Raw genomic sequence first — 21,150 nt, forward strand, 5'->3', positions numbered from 1 at the left:
ACTTTATTATTCCTTTGGGCACAATAGATTCCATCACCAACAGATACCACAGTTTATTGAGCCATTCCCCAATCAATGATTCCTCAAACTTTTATATAGCTATTTTGAATGAAATTACTCTTTTTCTTCTTCCTTGGTTTTGTTATCAATATACAGGAATGCTGATGATTTATGTAGATTTATTTTTTATTGTATTATTTTGCTGAATTTTTTGTTTTAATTAATTTTTTGCTGACTCTTGAGAGTTTACTAAGTAAATCATCATAATCAGTTCACTGGCTTGCTGACTGACTCTGGTTTGTTCAACCTTCCAAGAGTGAGGAATCAATTGACTTCAGGGGCCCCCTGTTTCCTTGAAACCTGATCATGGTTTGGGCTCTGAAAAAGTCAGACTGATTCACCCTACAGCCATGGGAAGTCCTTTGAGGCCCTACAGGATAGTCTCCAGTGTGCTGACAAGTTTGCTAAAGTTCTAGTTTTCTTAGAAAATAATGATTTTTCCCACCCAGAGTACTAAATGGCCACAAGTCAGCCTTCTGAAAGCAGGTCAGTCAGAACAGAGTGCTTTAGCCTTAAATTTAATGGCTTCTCAATAGGATGGTGGTTTGTGTGATGGCAAGAATGCTGGCCTGGGACTGGAAGAGCTGGATTCTAGTCATACTTCTGCCACTAAGTAATAAGAGAACAATGATAATAGCTAGCATTTTTATAGCCCATTACAAATTCCATCTGATCCTCCCAATAACCATGGAGGATAGGGGTAGGTGCTTATGATTTCCATTTTACAAAGAAAAGGAGACAGATAGTTATAAGTGACTTTTCCAAGGTCACCCAGCCAGGAAGGGTCTGAGGTTGGATTTGAATGAGGGTCTTCTTGATAGCAAGCTAGGACAGAGTAGCAGCCTGACAAAATCACAGTCCTTTTGCTGAAACCAGTTTGGAGAAGAAGTGGGTGAATCAGTAACTGGGAAGACTTTGTTTTGGGAGTTGGAATCATCTTGGGATAATGTTTGGAATAGGTTAAATCATTTACTGTTTAGAACTGCACAGCCCCCTCTCAGGTTATCAGCTGATTATCGGGCCAGGTTTCAGATTGGTTTGCAGCTACATAAGAAATCCGGGTGAATTATCTGGAGCCAGGATTCAAGGGCAGGTGATGTACTTTGTAGCCTTCAGGATGTCTGTCGCCTCCATTGTTTGAGACCAGCATAGCCTCAGGTGACTGAAAGGTGCCCTTTGACAGAAATGAGGGGAAATGAGAAGTTTCCAAGTCAAGTTCTTTGAGTTTGGGGTTAACCCAACATTCATGAAGACCCTCAAATGCAGGTCTCTCTCCCTCTCTGTCTCTGTCTCTGTCTCTGTCTCTGTCTGTCTCTCTGTCTCTCTGTCTCTGTCTGTCTCTCTGTCTCTCTCTCTTAAACAACCGTTTGCCTGATTATTTTGAAAGGCTAAGAGACGTCTAGGACCCAGGGAAGTTGCTGAATGACTTGGAGAATTATCCTTTTTTCATTCCATTTTCAGTTTTTTACATTCATTTTTAAATGTTGTCGTCCAAATTCTCTCCCTTCTTCCAGTCCCCTCCACCCATTGAAAAAGCAACACAATACCCATTACACACTAACATTTCTCTACTAGCCATGTTGAAAAAGAAAAAAATATTGTGGGAAAAGGGAGAAACGTGCTTCAGTCTGCACCCAGAGCTCTTGAGTTCTCTCCTGGAGAGTTATCACAGTGTCTTTTGGTCCAGCCCCCTCTCGTTCCCATAAGAGACGAGCTTCATCGCCAGAGTTACAAATAGAGCAGAGCAGAGGGTGTGTGAAGTATCGGCCCGAGGTCTCCAGAGGGGGAACTGCAGGGCTGGGATTCGAACTTGCTTCCTTGGACCCCCAAAGGAGTGCTCTTTCCCTGGAATCATCATCTCTAAGGGCAACTCAGGCTTAAACAAGATGTTCAAAAGCAGTCAGGTCAGTCCACCATTTTCTCCTCACTTGTCGATATGCCATCATATCGGAGAGTCAGAAAAAGCTTTCATCCAGCCTGGCCATGATGTTCTCTGCATACAAGCTCAGTAAATGAGGTGGCAGTTTTCAGTCCTGTTGGCCTCCTTCTGGCCCCGCCATCTCTTTGAGGACTTGCCACATCTTGTCGTGATCTACACGGCCCTCTGGAGGCTTTAGCTTGGTCAATGGAGCAGAAGTCGATGTTGTTCTGGAACTCCCTTGCTTCCTCCATAATCCGGTGATCTATTGGCAATTTGGCCTCCCATTCCTCTGCCTCTTTAGAAACTGGTCTGCTGTCCTGCTCATTCCCTGTTCACAGGCTGGTGAAGCCCAGTGTCAAATTTATAGTTGGTTGGACTTAATATTTAATTGGTGGTCACCGGGTATTTAATGACTAAATCCCAAAATGAATTACTCAAGTAAAATGGAATTTAAGGTAGTTTATTTTACAATGGAGGGAAGATTTTAAGGAAGAGAGAAAAGGGGGGAGAGAGAGAGAGAGAGAGAGAGAGAGAGAGAGAGAGAGAGAGAGAGAGAGAGAGAGAGAGAGAGCGAGCGCTCCGGCTTTCTCTGAACTAGTTAGAAATTTTTAAGGCACCAGTCAGGGGAAAAGAGTCTCAAGACAATGTGGCGGGGGCAGCTGGGTAGCTCAGTGGATTGAGAACCAGACCTAGAGATGGGAGATCCTAGGTTCAAATCCGGCCTCAGACACTTCCTAGCTGTGTGATCCTGGGCAAGTTACTTGACCCCCATTGCCTAGCCCTTACCACTCTTCTGCCTTGGAGCCAATGCACAGTATTAACTCTAAGATGGAAGGTAAGGGTTTAAAAAAGAAAAAAAAAAGATGATGGGCCTTTCTCAGAGGTTCACACCTCCAGAAAGTCAGGGAACTAAGTCAGCCTTTCACTCACCACCGTGACTGTCTAAAAGGAAAGCAGTCTAAGGCTCCTGCATGAGCTCCTCCAGGGGAGCTCCTCCAGCTCCACAGCCAAGTGTCTTCACTCCAAGCCTGAGTGGCTGATCTGTCTCCAGTCCAACTCTGAGTGACTGAATTCTTGATTGATCCTCGTGTGCCTCTGTTTCCTCTAAAGACCTTTTTCTCTTGTGTCACTTCCACTAAATTTTACATCTACCAATCAGAGCAGACACTCCTCTCCAGGGCTGCCCATTCAATGTCTGAAGCAGGTGTCACGCCTTTTGTGGTTAAAATGGGTGGATCTACTTTAAACACCGAGTTAAGGCGTTCTGATTAAAATCTAAAACTAGACCCAGGATTATAATTTAATCTTCACACTCAAGAAAGAGCGAAGTGCCTTCATTGTTCCAAGCAGGGGAGAGCCAAGTCCAACCTCCACAGCAGCCTGCAGATCTTAAGCAGTGCCTCCGGTGCAAGTGAAAAGAGCCCAATTGCTTGGTCATTTGCCCCTTCTTTAGGAAGGGGCATAAACCGCCCTTTTCCAATCTAGGGGCTATTGTTGAAAATGGCCCTTTAACGGCGACATCCTTTAGGGGTTTCTAAACCCGAATCTTTTATCCTAGTAGCAAATCTAAGACAAGAGCAGCAAGGGCCAGGCAGTTGGGGTTCAATGACTTGCTCAGGGTCACAGAGCCAGGAAGTATCTGAGGCTAGATTTGAACCAGGTCCTCCTGGTGCCAGGCCTAGAGCACTATCCACTGGGCTACCTAACTGCCTGCCTGCCCCCACCCCCTTCTTATATTGTGAAGCTGATTTTTCAAGCCAAGGGTCAGTTCCTTCCCCAGAGCTGGGCCCCAGGCCAGCTCCAGCTGGAGCTAGCTAGAGGTGGCAGTGGCTTGACCCTTTGCCCCGCCCCCCGCCTGGGCCTTGCTAAGCCGGCTTGGCTGACCTCCCAGTTCCCAGCAGCCCCAAGCATTTCCCTTTCCATATCCTGGAAGCCAGAATGCCATTCCCCAATCACAAGTCCCCCAAGATCCCTCTTCTCAGGCCTCAGCCGTCCTATCGCTCCTTGCAAATGTTGGGGATCACACGGCTTTGACCAACGTCCCCTCGGACTTGGAGCTGCCCTGCCCAGGCTTCTGGGAGGGGAGACAAAGAGCAGGAGCCTTCCCCTTGGTCGCCCTGAGCACTGGGGCTGGGCCACAGCACCAAGTCTCTGCTCTCCTGCCTTGTCCTCCCTTCCCTTCCCTTCGGGAGAGACAGAGATGGGCTGGGCTGGCACCATTGCAGCATTTTTTTTTTTGTGGTGACAGAGAAGTGGAAAGTGAAGAGACATCCATCAGCTGGAGAATAGCTGAACAAGCTGTGCTATGTGCTTGTAATGGCATCCTCCTGTGCTCCAAGAAATGACAAACAAATGACAGTAAAGGAAAATAATAAATGTTGGAGGGTGTGTGGCAAAATTGGGACACTAATGCATTGCTGGTGGAATTGTGAAATGATCCAACCATTCTGGAAGGCAATCTGGAATTATGACCAAAGAGCACTAAAAGACTGTCTGCCCTTTGATCCAGCCATAGTACTGCTGGGCTTGTCCCTCAAAGAGATTAAAAAATTTTTTCTTACTTTTGATTGTACCACAGTGTATCAGTCTCTGTGTACAGTGTTTTCCTGGTTCTGCTCCTCTCACTCTGCATCAGTTCATTGAGGTCTTTCCAGTTCACATGGAGTCCCTCCAGTTCATTGTTCCTTTTAGCACAATAGTATTCCATCACCAACATATACCACAATGTGTTCAACCATTCCCCAACTGAAGGGCAGCCCCTCATTTTTCAATTTTTTTGCCACCACAAAAAGTGTAGCTATGAATGCTCTTGTACAAGTCTTTTTCCTTATGATCTCTTTATTATTTTATTTATTTATTATTTATTACCCCAAACCCAGCAGTGCTATGGCTTGATCAAAGAGCAGGCAGTCTACTTTTGTGCATAATTCCAAATTGTCTTCCAGAACGGTTGGATCCATTCACAACTCCATCAGCAATGCATTAGTGTCCCAATTTTATCACAACCCCTCCATCATTCATTATTTTCCTTTACTGTCATATTGGTCAATCTGCTAGGCATGAGGTGGTACCTCAGAGTTGTTTTATTTGCATTTCTATAATCAGGGGGGATTTTAGAGCACTTTTATTGATAGGTTTGATTTCTTCATCTGAAAACTGCCTATTCATATCTGTTGACCCCTTGTCGATTGGGGAATGGCTTGATTCTTTCTAAATTTGCCTTAGTTCCTTATATATATTTGGGAAATTAAACCTTTGTCAGACAGTTTTATTATAAAAAAATTTCCCCAATTTGTTGCTTTCCTTCTCCTGTTGGTTGCATTGGTTTTGTTTGTACAAAACCTTTTTAATTTTATATAACTGAAACCATTCATTTTACATTTTACAATGTTCTCTATTTCTTGCTTGGTCTTAAATTCCTTCCTTTCCCACAGATATGACAGATATACTACTCTGTGTTCACCTAATGTATTTATGATTTCACTCTTTATATTGTAAATGTTAAATTTAATGGTTAGACTTAAATTATATGAAATAACATGGTCACCAAAATTATTATATCTCAAGTCAGTTTATTTACCAAAATAGAGGGGAAACAATAAAGTGGAGAAATTGGAAAGAGCTTTGAGAAAATACCTATACTAGTCCTCATCCAGGAGGGCTGGGAGTGAGTAACCATGCAGCCTCCTCCAAGATGGAATCTAGTCTCTTAAGAAACTAGGAAGGAAGGGGGCAGCCAGGTAGCTCAGAGGATTGAGAGCCAGGCCTAGAGACAAGAGGTCCTGGGTTCAAATCTGGCCTCAGACACTTCCCAGCTATGTGACCCTGAGCAAGTCAACTTAACCCCCATTGCCTATAAAGTATATAAACATACTATATACATACTGTTTCTACTAGCAGCAATAATCCAGGACAATTCGGAGGGACTTATGAGAAAGAACACTATCCACATCTAGAGGAAGAACTGGGAGCAGAAATGCAGAAGAAAAACACCTACTTAATCACGTGGGTCAATGGAGACATGATTGGGGTTTGGGCTTTAGAAGATCATTCTATCGCCAATATGAATGATATGTAAATAGGTTTTGAACAATGATACACGTAAAACCCAGTGGAATTGCTTGTCAGTTTCAGGAGGGGGAAGGGAAGAGGGGTGGGAAAATTCATGAATCATGGAACCTCTGAAAAATATTCTAAATTAATTAATTAATTAAAAAATGTAAATGTTTGTACAAGAATATTCATAGCTGAGCTCTTTGTGGTGGCCAAACATTGGAAAATGAGGGGATGCCCTTCAATTGAAGATTGGCTGAATATATTGTGGTGTCTGTTGGTGATGGAATTCTATTGTGCTGAAAGGAATGATGAACTGGAGGGACTCCATGTGAACTGGGATGACCTCCAGGAAGTGATGCAGAGTGAAAGGAGAAGAACCAGGAGAACATTGTACACTGTAACTGAAACACTGTGGATGATCAAATGTGATAGACTTTGCTACTAAAAGCAATGCAATGACCCAGGACAATCCTGAGAGACTTATGAGAAAAAGAATGCTATCTACAGCTGGAGAAAGAACTGTGGGAGTAGAAATCCAGAAGAAAAACATATGCTTGATCACTTGTTTATTTGAGTATAGGATTTGGGGTTTGGGTTTTAAAAGATTACTCTTACAAAAATGAATAATATGAAAATAGGATTTGAGTGAAAATATATGTATAATCCAGTGAAATTGCTTGTCAACTCTGGGTGGGGGGAAGGAAGAGGGGAGAGACAAGAAGAATCACATCACCATGGAAAAAATTTTAAAATAATAAAATGCAAAAAAAATAAAGGTTTATTTTTCCTCTGAGAGAAATGAAGGAAAGAAGGAAGGAAGGAAGGAAGATTACAAAAAACCTGGCTATACAAACAAAACCAATGCAACCAAAATTAGAAGGGAAGCAACAAATTGGGGAAAAAAATCTGTTTAACAAAAACCTCTGACAAAGGTCTAATTATTCAAATTTATAAGGAGCCAAATCAATTGTACACAAAAATCAAGCCATTCCCTAATTGATAAATGGGCAAGGGACATGAATAGGCAATTTTCATATAAAGAAATAAAAACTATCAATAAGCATATGAAAAAGTGTTCTAAATCTCTTATAATCAGAGAGATACAAATCCAAACAACTCTGAGGTATCACCTCACACCCAGCAGACTGGCTAACATAACAGGAGAGGAAAGTAATGAATGCTGGAGGGGATGTTGCAAAGGTGGGACACTAATGCATTACTGGTGGAGTTGTGAATGGATCCAACCATTCTGGAGGCAATTTGGAACTATGCTCAGAGCTCTAAAAGACTGTCTGCCCTTTGATCCAGCCATAGCACTGCTGGGTTTGTACCCCAAAGAGATAATAAGGGAAAAGTCTTATCAGAGCTGCACTCTTTGTGGTAGCAAAAAATTGGAAAATGAGGGGCTGCCCTTCAATTGGGGAATGGCTGAACACATTGTGGTATCGGTTGGTGATGGAATACTGTTGTGCTCAAAGGAATGATGAACTGGAGGGATTCTATGTGAACTGGAACAACCTCCAGGAAGTGATGCAGAGTGAGAGGAGCAGAGCCAGGAGAACATTGTACACAGAGACAGATACACTATGGCACAATTTAATGTAATGGACTTCTCCATTTGTGGCAATGCAGTGATCCTGAACAACCCAGAGGGATCTATGAGAAAAAATATTATCCACATGCAGAGGAAGAACTGTGGGAGCAGGAAGAAAAGCAACTGCTTGATCACATGGGTTGAGGGGATGTGGCTGGGGACGTAGATTCTAAGCGATCACCCTGGTACAAATATCAATAATATGGAAATAGGTCTTGATCGATGACACATGTAATACCCAGTGGAATTGGGTGTCAGCTGTGGGAGGGGGGATGGGGAAGGGAGGGAAAGAACATGAATCTTGTAACTATGGAAAAATATTCTAAATTAACTAAATAAATACGATTTTCTAAAACTTGGGGAAAAAAAAAACTGAAAGGAATTACGTGAACTGATGCAAAGTGAAGTGACCTGAAGCAGGAGGACGCAGTAGTCACAGAAATCAAGTACCAGGATCGGCTGGGAAGGACTTCGCTATTACCAGCCCCGCAAGGATCCAGGACAGCTCCAAGGGAGCCATGACCAAAAAGGCTCCCCACTGCGTCAGAAGGAGCTGAGAGTCGGGCCAGTCTCCACTTGATCTCCTCCATGAATTTTCCTCTCGTGTAAATGATCTGTCTTCTTCCACATCACGATGAACATGGGACCAAGTATTGTATGCATGCCCCAGATCATGCTAGCTGCCATCTTGGGGATGAGGGAGGGAGACAATGTGAGAAAACGACTATTGAAAACTGTGTCTATGAGAAATCTGGACCCCAAAAGAGGAAATTGCCAGTGTATAAACCAAGAGCTGGAGCCAGACGAAGTGGAGGGAGCTACAAGCACAAGCTGTAGGCAGTGGCCAGGCACCTCTGGGGCTGACTGGGCTGGAGCTTGGGAAGCCCACTCTCCCCATGGCCCCGGGGAGCCTGCTCTCCAAAGGAGGACCATCACTGGTGTCTCTGAATCTCAGGAGAACAGCCAAGGTGCTCCGAGCAGAGAGGGGAGAGTCTGCCAGGCCCAGGGGACGGCGGGAGGAGGGGGCCAGAAGACGCAGGGCAGCCCTGGAATTTATCCAGTGGGGGTGGGAAAGGTGCACGTGGGGAGAATCCCTGAGGTGGCTGGAGCGCAAGGAGCCTGAAGGCAGGCAGACCCCCAGCAGCTATCTCCACAGTCCGGGCATGGAGGGCCTGCGCTACCCAACTGTATTTCATTGGGTCCTCACAACAACTCTGGGAGAGTGGGGCTGTTATGATCCCCACTTTACAGTTGGGGAAACTGAGGCAGACAGCAGCTAAGTGACTTGCCCAGGGTCACCCAGCTCGTCCGTGTGTGAGGTTGGATTTGAACCCAGGCCTTTCCTGACTCCAGATCCAAAGATATGGACACCCAGAGGTGCCCTCCGTTGCTTCTAGGCAGTGCATCTGGACCTTTTCTCACCCTGCTTTCAGTGTAGGGGAAATGGCCCAAGGTGTGTCTAGAGAGGAGGGAGGCGGACACCTGCCCTTCTGTGGGGCTGGCTACGAGGAGGCCTGTGATTTCCTCAGCTCAGGGAGCTCCCCCTCTTGGAATGCCCCTCTTCCAACGCAGAGCCGGCATCTGCAGTCCTCCTGCGGATCAAGTGCTTCGCCCAGGGCCCCCCAACCAGGACGTGCTGCCCAGCGGGGCCTGACGGCCCCGTCGGCTCCCTCCTCCAGGCCTCTCCAAGCCATGGAGGCAGCTGAGCCCAGAACAAAAGAGCTTGTGAGGTGCGGCTGGCCCAATCGCACGCCTCCCCTCTCGCAATGGTGGGCGCCCTGCCCAGGCCAGAGCAGGCCCCCTGGGCTTCCTCAGCATCTCAAGTCTGCGAGCGAGCCTGCTTCCTCCCTTTGGGGCTTCGTGCTCTCATCCCTGAGCAGGGGCCGGGGGCCTTCTGGGAGCTCTTTAGAAGGCCAGGAAGGAGAGCCCCCGGGCGCTGGCTGATGATAGGCTTGCACGCACACACTCCAATTCCCGCCTTGTTACCCCACCAGCAGCAGGTCCTAATAATTAATCGACTGGAATGGATTTTCCAGACTAAACAAATCTGTTCTACATGAAGCATCCTTCCGTCTCTTGCCTTTGGGAAGCCTTTTCAGAGCTCATCCATGCCCAGCCCGGGCTGCCGCCAGGGACTCCTTTTTTCAGGGAATGGGGTGCCCTTTGGTGGGTGAGGGCTCTTTCTACACTGGCTTTGAGCACCAGCTCTCCTCCCCCCACTGCGCAGCTCAGGGGTCCAGCACGCCTCTGCAGCATGGCGAGTGGCACGAGAGAGTCATCTCCTTTTCTCGCCCGGCGGAGACCTTTGGGGAGCACAGCTGAGGCTGCTGGGTGGCATCTGCCCTGGGGAGCCCTGGCCAAAGTACACAGCAGCAAAGGAGCTGGGCTCCAGCCAGGGAAACGAGGCCACGTCTTCCCCCAGCCAGCCAGTCTGGACAGCCCAGAACCTACAGGTGAATAAGAAGGAGTCTCCCTGGGACTTAAGCATTTCATGTAGTTGTGGCTAAGCGAGTGCTCCCAGAAGATGGATCCCTAATGGACTTGGGCATGATAAAATGGCGAGCCAGCTGGCTGAAAAGGTTGGGAACCCTGTGGCTAGAGTTCCTCTGTCTCTAATGAACTCAAGAAGGTCAGACATACAGAGTCCCGACCAATTAATGCCAGGCTGGGCCTGCCCTCTCTACTGATAAATCAGGACGCCTAGAAATCCCAGACCCGATTCTCCAATCTTCCGTGTGGATACACAGTCCTTTCCTAGGCTTTCTTACTACGCTTGGCTCGTACAGCCCAGCATGTCTAATTGTTTCAGAGGAGTCTGAGATTTGGCAAAAGAATACATTTTAGATGAGAAAATGGACTGGAACCCCCTGGTAACCTCATCAAGGGTAGCATCCATAATCTTTGGCAGTGGTATGGGAGGAACTGGAGGAAGTCAGGCTCGCTCTGGGCCATTTGGGGAATGTTGGACCACTTCATTGGTTCCCCAATTTTGGAACCTGGTTGGAAAATGTCAAGGGATAAGGGCCTAATGGGAGTGGCCACAGCCCAGGGCCTCTAAGCCAAGTTTAGGCTGAAGAAGCTCCATTTTGAACCACCAATATTTTTCTCTTCTATCTCTTTTTGAAGTCAGATTAGCTAATGCCGTATTTCCCCAATTTTCTCAATGAAACATTTTTGCTATTACTTGCTAATTCCTTTGATTTTCAGAATTCCCATTTTTGTATTTAGTTGGGAGGTTTCCGTTTGTTGTGTCAATGTGGGACCTAAAACCCCAAACTTGGGGCCTGGGGGGATCTGGTGAAGCCCAGGTTTCAGGACTAGCTTGTAAGTTGGAGACCCCCAAGTTTGTCCTTGGAATCACCCTGAAGGGAATCCCAGGCTGGCAGTTTCAGACTGAGTGGGGGACCCTCAGGGGAAGGACCATCCTAGCTGGGTGAGATAAGCAGATGCTAAGGACCCTCTTGGTCTTAGGGAGTCTCCCTTAATTGTCTCAGACCCTTTCCCAAGAAGGCCCACACCTGGGCAGGAATCATCCTCTAGCACCCATGGTAAGCAGCCCTTTCCCTTAGCCCTCACCTCTAGCTAAGATTCCTTCCCCAGCTTGATAGTATCCTGTCAGCTTAGTTTGGACACTCCCATTTCCTTTGTATCCACAGCCATGGCAGTCATCTTTCTGGGCCTGGATCTCCCCCAAAGGGCAGAGAGGCTCCCCAGACTCTTTTGTTCCTTGTCCAATATGGCGTGGTTGGCTCTCCCAGGGGTCAGTGTCCACAGCGGCCAGAGTTCAATCCTCAGATTCTGGGCTGTCGTGTCGAGGCCTCCTAGTGCTGAACCAGTTCCCTGGATAGTTCTGGGTTTTCCCAGTCAACAGATGCTTATCTCAGGGTTGGGCTTTTTCTTAAGCCTAATGCTCAGCTCTCTGGTCTGGTCTTTCTTCTGTTGTTGTGGAGGAAGGGCTGTTATGATTACATTCTAAAAGGCTTGACTTGGTATCTCCTAGTTATCATTTGGGGGGCTGAAATTGTCTCTTTTTCTGATTTGTTTTGGATTAAGTTATTTCGTCTCCAATTCACTTTAACCCTTTCTTCCAAGGTCTTGAGGAGCAGGACTGCTTTCTTTCTTGCAGTCTAGTCTAGCCCTTACTGAGTTTTCTTGTCGGTTTGTGGCTAGATTTGTCTAGGTCTGCCAGAGGTACATTGGGGTTCCCAACTGCAGGAATGTCTCTCTTTTCCTTTAGACTATTCAGAGCCTAGAAAGTCTAATACTTCGTTCCTCTGAGCATAATGCATTTCCCCTGGGGTTTTCGAAGTCTCTGTTTACTGCCGTCCAAGAGCTTCTTAAACAATTCTGCTGAAGGAGAAGAGATTCCCGGCCTCAAAGTTTCGAGGGTTTCTGGTAAATAACCTGTTGTGATGCCGCTTCCAATCTCAGTCATAGCTCCGGAGACAATCTCCCCTGGCCTCCCTCCCTCCCCCCTTTACAAAGAAGAGGGATGGCGTCCCTGCCTTCCCTTCCCCTAGGCCGGGGCTTTCTTCCTGGCTGAGGTGAGGCTCATCTCCCCAATCCCTCCCTCCTCACTCTGGTTCTCTCGGTGCACAGACCACTGGTGCACCCCCTCCTTTTGGACCCCTGGAGCCCGAGGCCTGTTTCGTCCCCCACCCCCACCCCAGCGAAGTTCCAGGTCCTGGATTCCAATTCTCCTTTAGAGTTTGCACACCTCCAAGCTTCTCCGGCAGGAAGGCTGGGAAGTCCTGGATTGTAGCCCATCTGGTGATGCTTTGTTCCCAGCGTCCCTCCCGGACCCTCCTCCCTGGGCTGCTGCTCCAAGAGCCAGGGCTGCCTGCTGCTGGGGGAGGCTGAGGCTGGTGGTCTCTTGCCTGGGAGTTCTGAGCTCGAGGGGCTCGAGGCAGGCGTTTGGCGCCCACACGGGGCCCGGGAGCAGAGGGCCAGCGGCTGCGGGTGAGGGCTGAGCCCCCGAGCGGCCGCCCCACAGGCGAGGGGGCCAGCCTGCAGGGCCGCCTCTCCTCTCCGGCTGGACACTCTGGCTCTCCTGGGCCTTTGGGTCAGGGTCTCCAGCGAGGCGCCGTCTGCACTCTGCATTCCTGGAGGACCAGGGATGGCAGCCCCTGCCCGCCTGGCCCGGGCTCCCGTGCCCTCTCGGTCCGTGTTCTCGGTCCTTGAGAAGCAACCGTGGAGTGCCTGAGCACCCCTCGCCCTTCGCAGGGTCCGCGCCTCTGGCCGCCTCCACTTTCTCGGTCGCCGCGTGGCCTCTTCCCCGCCTTGGCGCGTGCGCCCAGGGCGAGAGGGAGCCGGCGGGGCTGCTTTCCCTCCCCCAGTTGTCTGAGGAAGAAAAGGGGAACAATGGCCACGGCCACCTTCTGGCCCTGCACATTGGCCGGGCGTTGGGAATTTGGGGGAAAGGATTCGTGGCCAGCCACGAGCTAGCCCGGATGGCCTCTGGGGGCCCTCAGGCCCCGGGATCCAGCGAGTGCCCTCTGCTAGCTGCGCCCGCCGGCAATCACAGGCCTTCCTGCTCCTTCAGCGCCAGCTTCCCCCAAGCAAATCTGCCAAGGGCCAAAGGCCGTGTTGGCGAACCTATGGCGTGCCTGCCGGAGACGGCACTCTGACCCCTCTCCAAGCGCCGAGGACCTTTGCCCATCCCCCCAGCGGCCTGTCTGGGGGTGGGGCGGCTCCTAGGTGCTCTTGAGGTCTCTAAAAGGTTCGTCACCCGTGGCCCAAGGCATAAGAAGCTCCCTCAGGGCCGGCGACTGCAGAGAGAACGACGGAGAAGGGGTGCAGCCCAGGAGAACCGAGGCCCTCTCTTGGGGCAGCGGGCGCCCGGTAGGACAAGACGAGAACGGGGGGGTCTTTAAGAAGGGCCTGGCGCCACGGGAGGCTCTGCCCTTCTCCACAACCCAAAGCCTTGTGTTTGGACTACCAAGCGAGCTGCATGCAAACTGGGAGCGCATGGGGCAGGCTTGCGAGGACTCCAGAGGCGGGGGCGCCGCTTCCTCGGGGCCCGTCTTGTCTGTCACCCATAGGGCGGCCTCCCTCCCTCATGGCAGGCCCATGTTGGCTCTGCGGTGCCTCAGTCCCCCCACAGAGTCTCTGGTCTCTCCCTCGCTTTTCTGAAGCTGGGATTGGCCGTGGCACTGAGCAGAGTTCTCGGCTCTTTCGTGGCCGTTTCCCTACCCCTTACGTGGCCATCGTGGCAACCGGTCTCCTTCACACATGTCTTCCCAGGTTCCTCGAACTCGGTCCCGCGGCTCTCTCCGGCCCCGTCCGAGCCCCCGCTGCTGTCCGGGTCCAGCTGTTCGGCTAATCTGCACCCATTTGGGATGTTCCAGTCGTGGCCCTTCTGTGTCCATTCTGCCCCACCCGCCGCCCCCAGCAGAACAGAAGCTCCTCTGTGTGGCATCCTGGCCCATCCCTGGGGACGGGGCCAAGGAGGGCCACTGGCAGCCGGCCGGCCGTGCACAGCCGCGCCAGGCTCTGGGGGAGCCACGGAGAAAGGCAGGAGCGGGCATCGGGCACAGTGGAGGGGAGCTGACGTCCACCTGGGCCCCCAAGGCTGGGCACTGAGGCCCAGGGAGGGCACGTCACCCCCCGCCATCGTCAGTGCCAGGCGGGCAGGAAGACGGGCACCTGCATCCTTGCCACTGTGGACAGCAGCCGGCGGGCGCGGGGGCAGCCAGGAACTCTTGGAAATGGGTCCAAGCCGGCTCGGGAGGGAGAGGGTCCAGAGGGCAGCCCGGGCGCCCGGGCGGCACAGAATGCGGGCAGACGGCAGGGCTAACGTGCCCGAACAAGGCTGTGGCAGCGGGCGAGGCCTGGAGGGACGTGTGGCCGGCACGCAGGCTGCATCCGCCTAATGGGAGAGAGCGGGGAGGGCTCGGCTGGCTCTGGCAGCCTCTGCCGGGCAGCCCCCAGGCCTGCCGCCCTGACCAGCACCCTGGTCTCAGGCAGCCTCAGTTTCTTCACCTGTGAAATGGGGACAAGCAGGGCTCCCACCTGGGGGAAGCGAGTGGCTGAGCCTCCCAGGATCCCAGGGCTTGGGGGCCTCACTTAGCTAGCCCTTAGGGGGAGGGGAACCCCAGCACCCCCACCTGTCCCAGCACCGGCCTTCCTGCGGTTTCCACGCCATGGTGCCTCAGTCTTCCGGTCCATGAAATGGGGGCAACTCCCCCTCCATGGCCCCCGGTGACGCAGGCTGCTGTCTGCCTGACCCTCACCGGGCGGCCTGGCATCCGGCCCTGCAGAGAATGAATGACTAGGCAGAGGCTGGCCGGGCTTTAATTAGTCCATTGGCTCCAGCTCTCCTGGGCTCCCCCCCAGCAGCCCACATACCGAGCGGGGCGCTAGCTGGGGGGCTGGAAACGTGGCGGAGGTGAGCCCCGGAGACCCTCGGCTCCGACGGGGTCACTGAGGCCCCGGCCCATAGAGGGAGGACAGAGCCTGGCCGGGGTGCTGGAGCCGGCTCGCTGCTGCGGGCTGGGGGGATCCAGGGGGCTTTCAGCAGCCCTCCGCATGGGCCGCGCCTGGGTCACGGGGCAGAGGACCTCACCCCCGGGAGCCAGGAGGAGGGGCTCCTTACGTCCCGGGCAGGGCAGGGGAGCGCACTCCCGAGGTGACACAGACCCTCTCCCGGGGTCGCGGGTCCCAGGTGAGATGGACCTGGGCACAGAAGGGAAACTGAGGAAAGGGGAGGGGCCTGAGGCCCGACCGAGCCCTCCACCTCCCGCCCCGCCCCCAGTTTACCTGCGGCCCCTCCCCCTCCTGGACTTGTCCTGGGACTTTGGCACCGCCCCCAAGTAGCACGTGCCCGGAGCGCCCCGCCCCTCTGCATCACGTGCCTGGCACCTCCCCCGAACTGGGTCACGCGCCGGCCGCAGTGACCAATCAGCGCCGCCTTTAGCAGCTGGCCCCCGCCCCTACCGGGCACGTGACTTTGGCTCCGCTGCCCCGGGCAGGTAGTGCTCGTGCACACGGTCTTTACTTCGAGAACGCGCCCGGCACCTTCTTGTACAGCTACCCTGCGGAGCATGGCGGCCACCAAGGTGAGCACAGGGGGCGGAGGGCCCACGCGGGAGCGCGACGGCGTGGGGACGGGGCTCGGGGGGCGTTGGACAAGGGATGATACCGAGACCCCGGAGCCTGGCCTGGGAAGCGCGGTCAGTTTCCGTTTCCCCTCTCCCCAGGACTTCTCGTCGGCTTCGCTACCCCACGGGAGATGGACGAAAGGAGGGAGGAGGCGCCCCCTCCGCGGGGCCCGGGTTGGGGAGCAGCGGGCGGGGGAGGGGGTGACCGCGTGCCCAGGCAGATTGGTGTCAACAATGAGTAGTCACCAAGCGAGCATTGAGCCTACTGTGTGCCAAGCGCCGGGCGAGTAGAGGGGGCAGGCTGATTAGAGCTTAATGGAGTTCAGGAGGAGACCTGGGGCAGCTGAGGAAGGCAGGCTGCAGAAGAGCTTTGAATGCCAAGCTTAGGGCTGAGGAGTGTGCCTGGAGGCAATAGGGAGTCGCTGGCATTGACTCAGTCCCTAGGGGATGGCTGAGTGGCCTGGGGAGGAGGGGGAGACCTGAGGCTGACTCTTCCCACCCCATTGCAGTCTTCCAGGTGAGACCCAGGGATGAGAGAGGAGAGCCTGTAAGTGAGGGTAGAAGGGGTGTGTATTTCAGAAGTAGCAGAGGTGAAAGGAACAAGAGAAGTGGCAGAGGTGAAACGAACAAGAGAAGTGGCAGGGGTGAAACGAACAAGAGAAGTCATAGAGGTGAAACGAACAAGAGATGTGGCAGAGGTGAAACGAACAAGAGATGTGGCAGAGGTGAAACGAACAAGAGAAGTCATAGAGGTGAAACGAACAAGAGAAGTGGCAGAGGTGAAACGAACAAGAGATGTGGCAGGGGTGAAACGAACAAGAGAAGTGGCAGAGGTGAAATAGACAGGCCTCGGTGCAGCTGCCAGGGCATGGCAAGTTGGAGTTGGGGTGAATTCCTTGGATGGGTCAGATAGTCAGAGGCCTGGAAGGTGCCTGCTGGACATCCATTTGGAGATGCCCCCAAATAATGGAAGAGGTCCTTGAGGACTGAGGCAGCAAAGGAATATGGGAGAATTGTTTCCATGGAGATGGTCTTCACTCCCTGGGAATTGATGAGATCAAGTTTTGGTGATGTCTTAACTCTCCCTGCACTGCTTTGGAGGGTGCTGAGTTCAGTCATGCTCCTAATGGGTGAGTGTGTCCTATTGGGTGCAATGCATTCTAAATAGGGCCACCAGCTGTCATCACACTTGTTATTCATGGATGTGGGAATGCTTTTTACCTGGAATGAGGGTGGAAGTTTTCAGGCCATGTTAGGAATAATTTGGTTGGGGCAGCCAGGCGGCTCCGTGGATAGAAAGCCAGGTCTGGAGTCCAGGAGGATCTGGGTTCCGATCTGGGCTCAGGTACTTCCTAGCTGTGTGACCCTGGGCAAGTCATTTCACCCTGTCTGTCTAGTCCTCCCTGCTCTTCTGTTTTAGAACTGATACTAAGATAGAAGGGAAGGGTTTAAAAAAGGGGGGAGTGTCTTCAGTCAGGAAGCCCTCGGGCTCCTCCCAAGGACAGAGCCTGGGCTGGCACTGCCCTTGAAGAGGTTAGACTCTCTAAAGGAGGAGGAGGAGGAAGCCACTTGTCCAAGTGAACTCCCTGACCTCCGGGGCGCCTTTCCACCCTAACCCCAGGAAAGCAGACTGCAATGAGGATGAAGAAGAGAGCTGAATAGAGGGTTTGGGGAACATGGGAGAAGAGAGAGAATTACTCAGACAAAGGAGGGAACTGGGGAGGCTTCCTGGAGGAGGTGATTAGAGTGGAGCCTAGAAGAGGATCAGAAGTGATGAGGACCAAAGCTGTGGGAGCATGACTCCTCAGTTGGTGGAGGTCTGTTGGGGGTGGTTTCAGAGGACAGACCCTGCCAAGGTGGGCCCTGCTTTAGGGTTTAAAGGGAAAGAAGCCTCATAGGCTCAGTTAGGACTAGGAACCCTCCAAGGGGTGGATTTGGAAGCCTCATAATCTGCTGCTGCCCAGCTGCCATCCAGTGACTGTCCACACTGCCGCGGAGGGATGTACAGGGGTGAAGTCAGACAGCGGCCAAGGCCGGAGGGGAAGCCTGGGGATGGGCTCAGTCAGTCCCCACGATCTGGTGGTCAGCAGTGGGAATCCCAGGCTGCCCGATCGGAGTGCCTCGTGGCCCCCTGGGCTCCCGGGAGGACGTGGGGGCAGCCGGGGGCGCGGGGGATCCCTGAGCGGGGAGACAGACAGACAGAGGGGCCTGGCTGCGGGCACAGCAAGTGCAGGCACGTTGGGGGTGGAGAAGGGCAGAGATCCAGGGCCCGGGGCTGGTGGGGCAGCAGAAGGCCCGAGGGGTGCCCTGTGTGCTTAGACGCTCGCCATTGCCTCTTGTGGACAGAGCTTGGGGGAAAGGCCAGGGCCGGGTCCCCTCAGGCCGTGGGAGGATGAGGAGTGGGAAGGGAAGTGGTCCCACCCCCCGGCTCTTGGGGAGCCCCCACCCTGCCCCGACACCCTCCATGCTTGTCTCTGGGCACCCCCCATGCCGTGCCCCCTCTTGTTCTCGCCCCAGCTAGGGATCTCTTTCCTGCTCCCATCCCAACCCAGGCTGGGCTCACCCGAGTGCCCCCCGGATCGGAGGGGAAGAATCCGGGCCGATAGGACCTGCCTGATGTCTCCCTTCCTCCTTGAGGCCAGGGATACGGCTTAGGCCCTCCCCTGGGTGCCTGCTACTCGTCTGATGCCAGCCCTGCTTCCCAGGTCTCCTCTGGGGGCCTTGCCTGACCCCCACCCCATCTGCTCCCCCTGCGCTTCCATGTGTGTCGGCAGCCATTGACTTCATTTCTCTTTGCCAAAGGGCTGCCCACCCCAAAACCCCTGTCTGCCCCCCAGTCCCTGGAGGCTTCCTCCCAAGGGTGGGGCTATCCCTGGGCCGCCCAGCCCCCTCCCCTGATTTGAAGCACCCTTGGGCGGCCTTGGTGGTTACTGTGGCCTTGTTTCGGGGGGCTGCCTGGAGGGGGAAGCCCCCCCATCCCCAGGGAGCCCTGCCAGGACTTCCTTCTTCTTTCTTGCGCCCGTAAGGCTACCTTTCATCCCGTTTGGGGCCGGGACCTTCCGGGAGAGAGATCCCAGCCTGGAGGCCGCAGCTCTCCAGGCCATTGGGAAAAGCTCGGAGGCCTTCCCGGAGCCCCCCGGCCCTGCTGCTTAGTGCTTCCCTGCAGCCGAACACTGCTTAATGCGGGGCCTGTTGGTCAGAAGCTCCCCGAGGCAAGCACGCTGCCCAGGGCGTAGAGCGTGCCGCCCGCTTCCTCCAATGGCCTCCCATCCGGGCATCTGCTTAGCAGCCACAACAGTGAGAAGAATAACAACAGCCTCTGCCTGTCCTCGTGGGCGCTCTGCTCGAGGGCCCCGGCCACCCTCAGGGAATTCGGGGTGCCCGAGCCTGGGTGCTGCTTCCTCAAAGGGGAGGCCCTTTCCCCTTCCCTTTCTACCTGGGAGAGACAGGCCTTTCCGTAAATCGAGACACGCCAGGGAAGGAGAGGAAGGGCTCGCTCTGCGGGGATGATGTGGTGCCTCACAGAGCACCCCCGGGCGTCGGCCCAAAGTGGAGAGAACTAGGCTGCGGCCAAGGCGCGGGCCACAGATCAACCGCAGGCAGCATCAGCCTGTCTAGTTGCCACTGGCAAAGCCCAACGTTGGCGAGACCAACCCAGAAACGGCAATCCTGCTTCAAATGACTGTCGACAGTCTGGTGCCCGGGCTGTGCCCACCAACAAACCCAACTGAAAACGTTTCTGCACACAAGGTCTGACCCAAGCGCTCGGGCAAGCAGGCATTGCGCATGGATGGGCCGAGCCAATAGAATGAAAATGACAAGCCTCCCCAGTTAGCCAGTGCCACGCCAGGGAAAGGACCCCAAACAGCCCCAGGTCAGGAATATCGAGGGGCTCCACACAAGCAACACGAAGGACAGTTCCAGCAGGGCAGTCATCAGAACGGTCTGGTTCTGTCGGAGAGAAGGACGAGGGGAGCTGTGGAACAAGCTAGGCCAAAGCTGGCAGAAAGTAGGAGCAGACCAACATGTCACAGCACACACCCAGGAGACACAGTTGTTTATCTGCCAGACCTCTGGAGAAGGGAACAAAAGAGATGGCAATGTCGATTACCCTCAGTTCCAAACCGCTCTGGCACAGAAATCAGAAGAGATTCAGCAAATGGGCAAACAACGGCAGAGCAAGTGCCTCTGACAAAGGCCTCCTCTCCCAGAGAGAACTAGGATTGATAAGAATACGGAACCCGTCCCCAGTGAGGAATAGTCAAAGGACAATTCTCAGGGGAAGAAATGGAAACTTGTCTTTAATCTCATAAGGAAGTGCTCCGGAGAGAACAGCTCTGAGACGGCACCTCACACCGGTGGACAAAACGGGAAAGTGGTCCGTGTTGGAGACGAAAATTGGGACACTCGTGCATCGTTGGTGGAGCTGTCAACTGATGCAGCCCTTCTGGAGGGTAACATGGGTGGCTAGAGCTGTGAAATAACAGCCACCCTCTCGTTTTCCAGCGATCAGACTAAGGGAACAGGACCTCGCTGTACCCAAATGTTTTTAGCAATTGGAACTGGTGCATGCCAGAACTCCCCCCAGGTGACAGAATCCGGGCCCCCTGGGAGGCTTCCGCTTGGGCTCAGGGGCAGGCCAGGCACATCTGGGAGACGGGAGGGGGTAGAGGAGAGAGCAAGCATCTTGGCTGAAAGGGCAAAGGAGTGGAGAGTTCCCACTGGTCTGGGGACTGACGCTCTGCTGGGAAGGGGGCGCTAGCCCTAGTCAGCCTCCGCTGAGCAGACGCCCATTCAGCAGAATAGTGGAAGAAAGCTCACCTGTGCACCCTTGGGCCCCCGAAGACCTGGGCTTGTGGGTGGGGTTCGGAGGCAGCCAAGAGAGCGCCAAGTGTGGCCTCCCCCAAGGACCCTGATCTCCCCAGTAGCAGTCTGGGAAGGGAATGGGCCATTGGACATTGGAGGGCCAAGGAGGCACCTTCCCACTAGAGTCCTGGGCAGCCCAGAGGCCTCCCAAGCCTACTGGCGTGGGCTCTGTGGAATCCAGAACAGGTCATCCAGTCAGGTGGGCAGTGGGCTGACCTGAAGTCAGGAAGACCCGAGTTCCAATCTGGCCAAAGCTACTGACTAGCTGTGTAACCCCGGACAAGACATTTTGCCTCTCTCTACCTCGGCTGTAAAATGGGGATCCTGGTCGCCCCTCTCCTCCAGGGTGGTGGTTGTGAAGATGCAGGGAGATCATGTTTGAGCGGTGCCTGGCACACAGTAGGTGCTCATCCCTTTCTCCCTTCCCCTCAGCTTGTCTTCTGCCCCGGTCAGATCTTCTCTGGTTCCTGGTGTGGCATTCTGGCTGCCACTTTGGCAAGGCAGCCAGGACGATGAAGGAGCTTCTGCGTGCTTGTCTCCCTCCATAGAATGGA

At 53.2% G+C, this 21,150-nt stretch overlaps 1 protein-coding gene across 2 annotated transcripts in view; it reads left to right on the forward strand.

Annotated features, from left to right (window-relative positions):
• Nucleotides 1–15,546: 15,546 nt before the first annotated feature.
• The window catches only part of SLC25A13 (solute carrier family 25 member 13), a 47,510-nt gene continuing 41,906 nt past the window's right edge, over nucleotides 15,547–21,150 (forward strand). The window contains exon 1 of one of the 2 annotated variants that reach the window (XM_056800609.1): nucleotides 15,547–15,688. In XM_056800609.1, coding sequence (XP_056656587.1) covers nucleotides 15,674–15,688 — 15 coding nt within the window. In that variant the 5' untranslated portion in view covers nucleotides 15,547–15,673. Of the gene's footprint in view, nucleotides 15,689–17,511; nucleotides 17,548–21,150 lie in introns of those variants that run through there. The other variant, XM_056800608.1, reaches the window with a different exon arrangement.

Source organism: Monodelphis domestica, chromosome 5 (genome assembly GCF_027887165.1).
Source record: "Monodelphis domestica isolate mMonDom1 chromosome 5, mMonDom1.pri, whole genome shotgun sequence".
NCBI classification, from domain to species: domain Eukaryota; kingdom Metazoa; phylum Chordata; class Mammalia; order Didelphimorphia; family Didelphidae; genus Monodelphis; species Monodelphis domestica.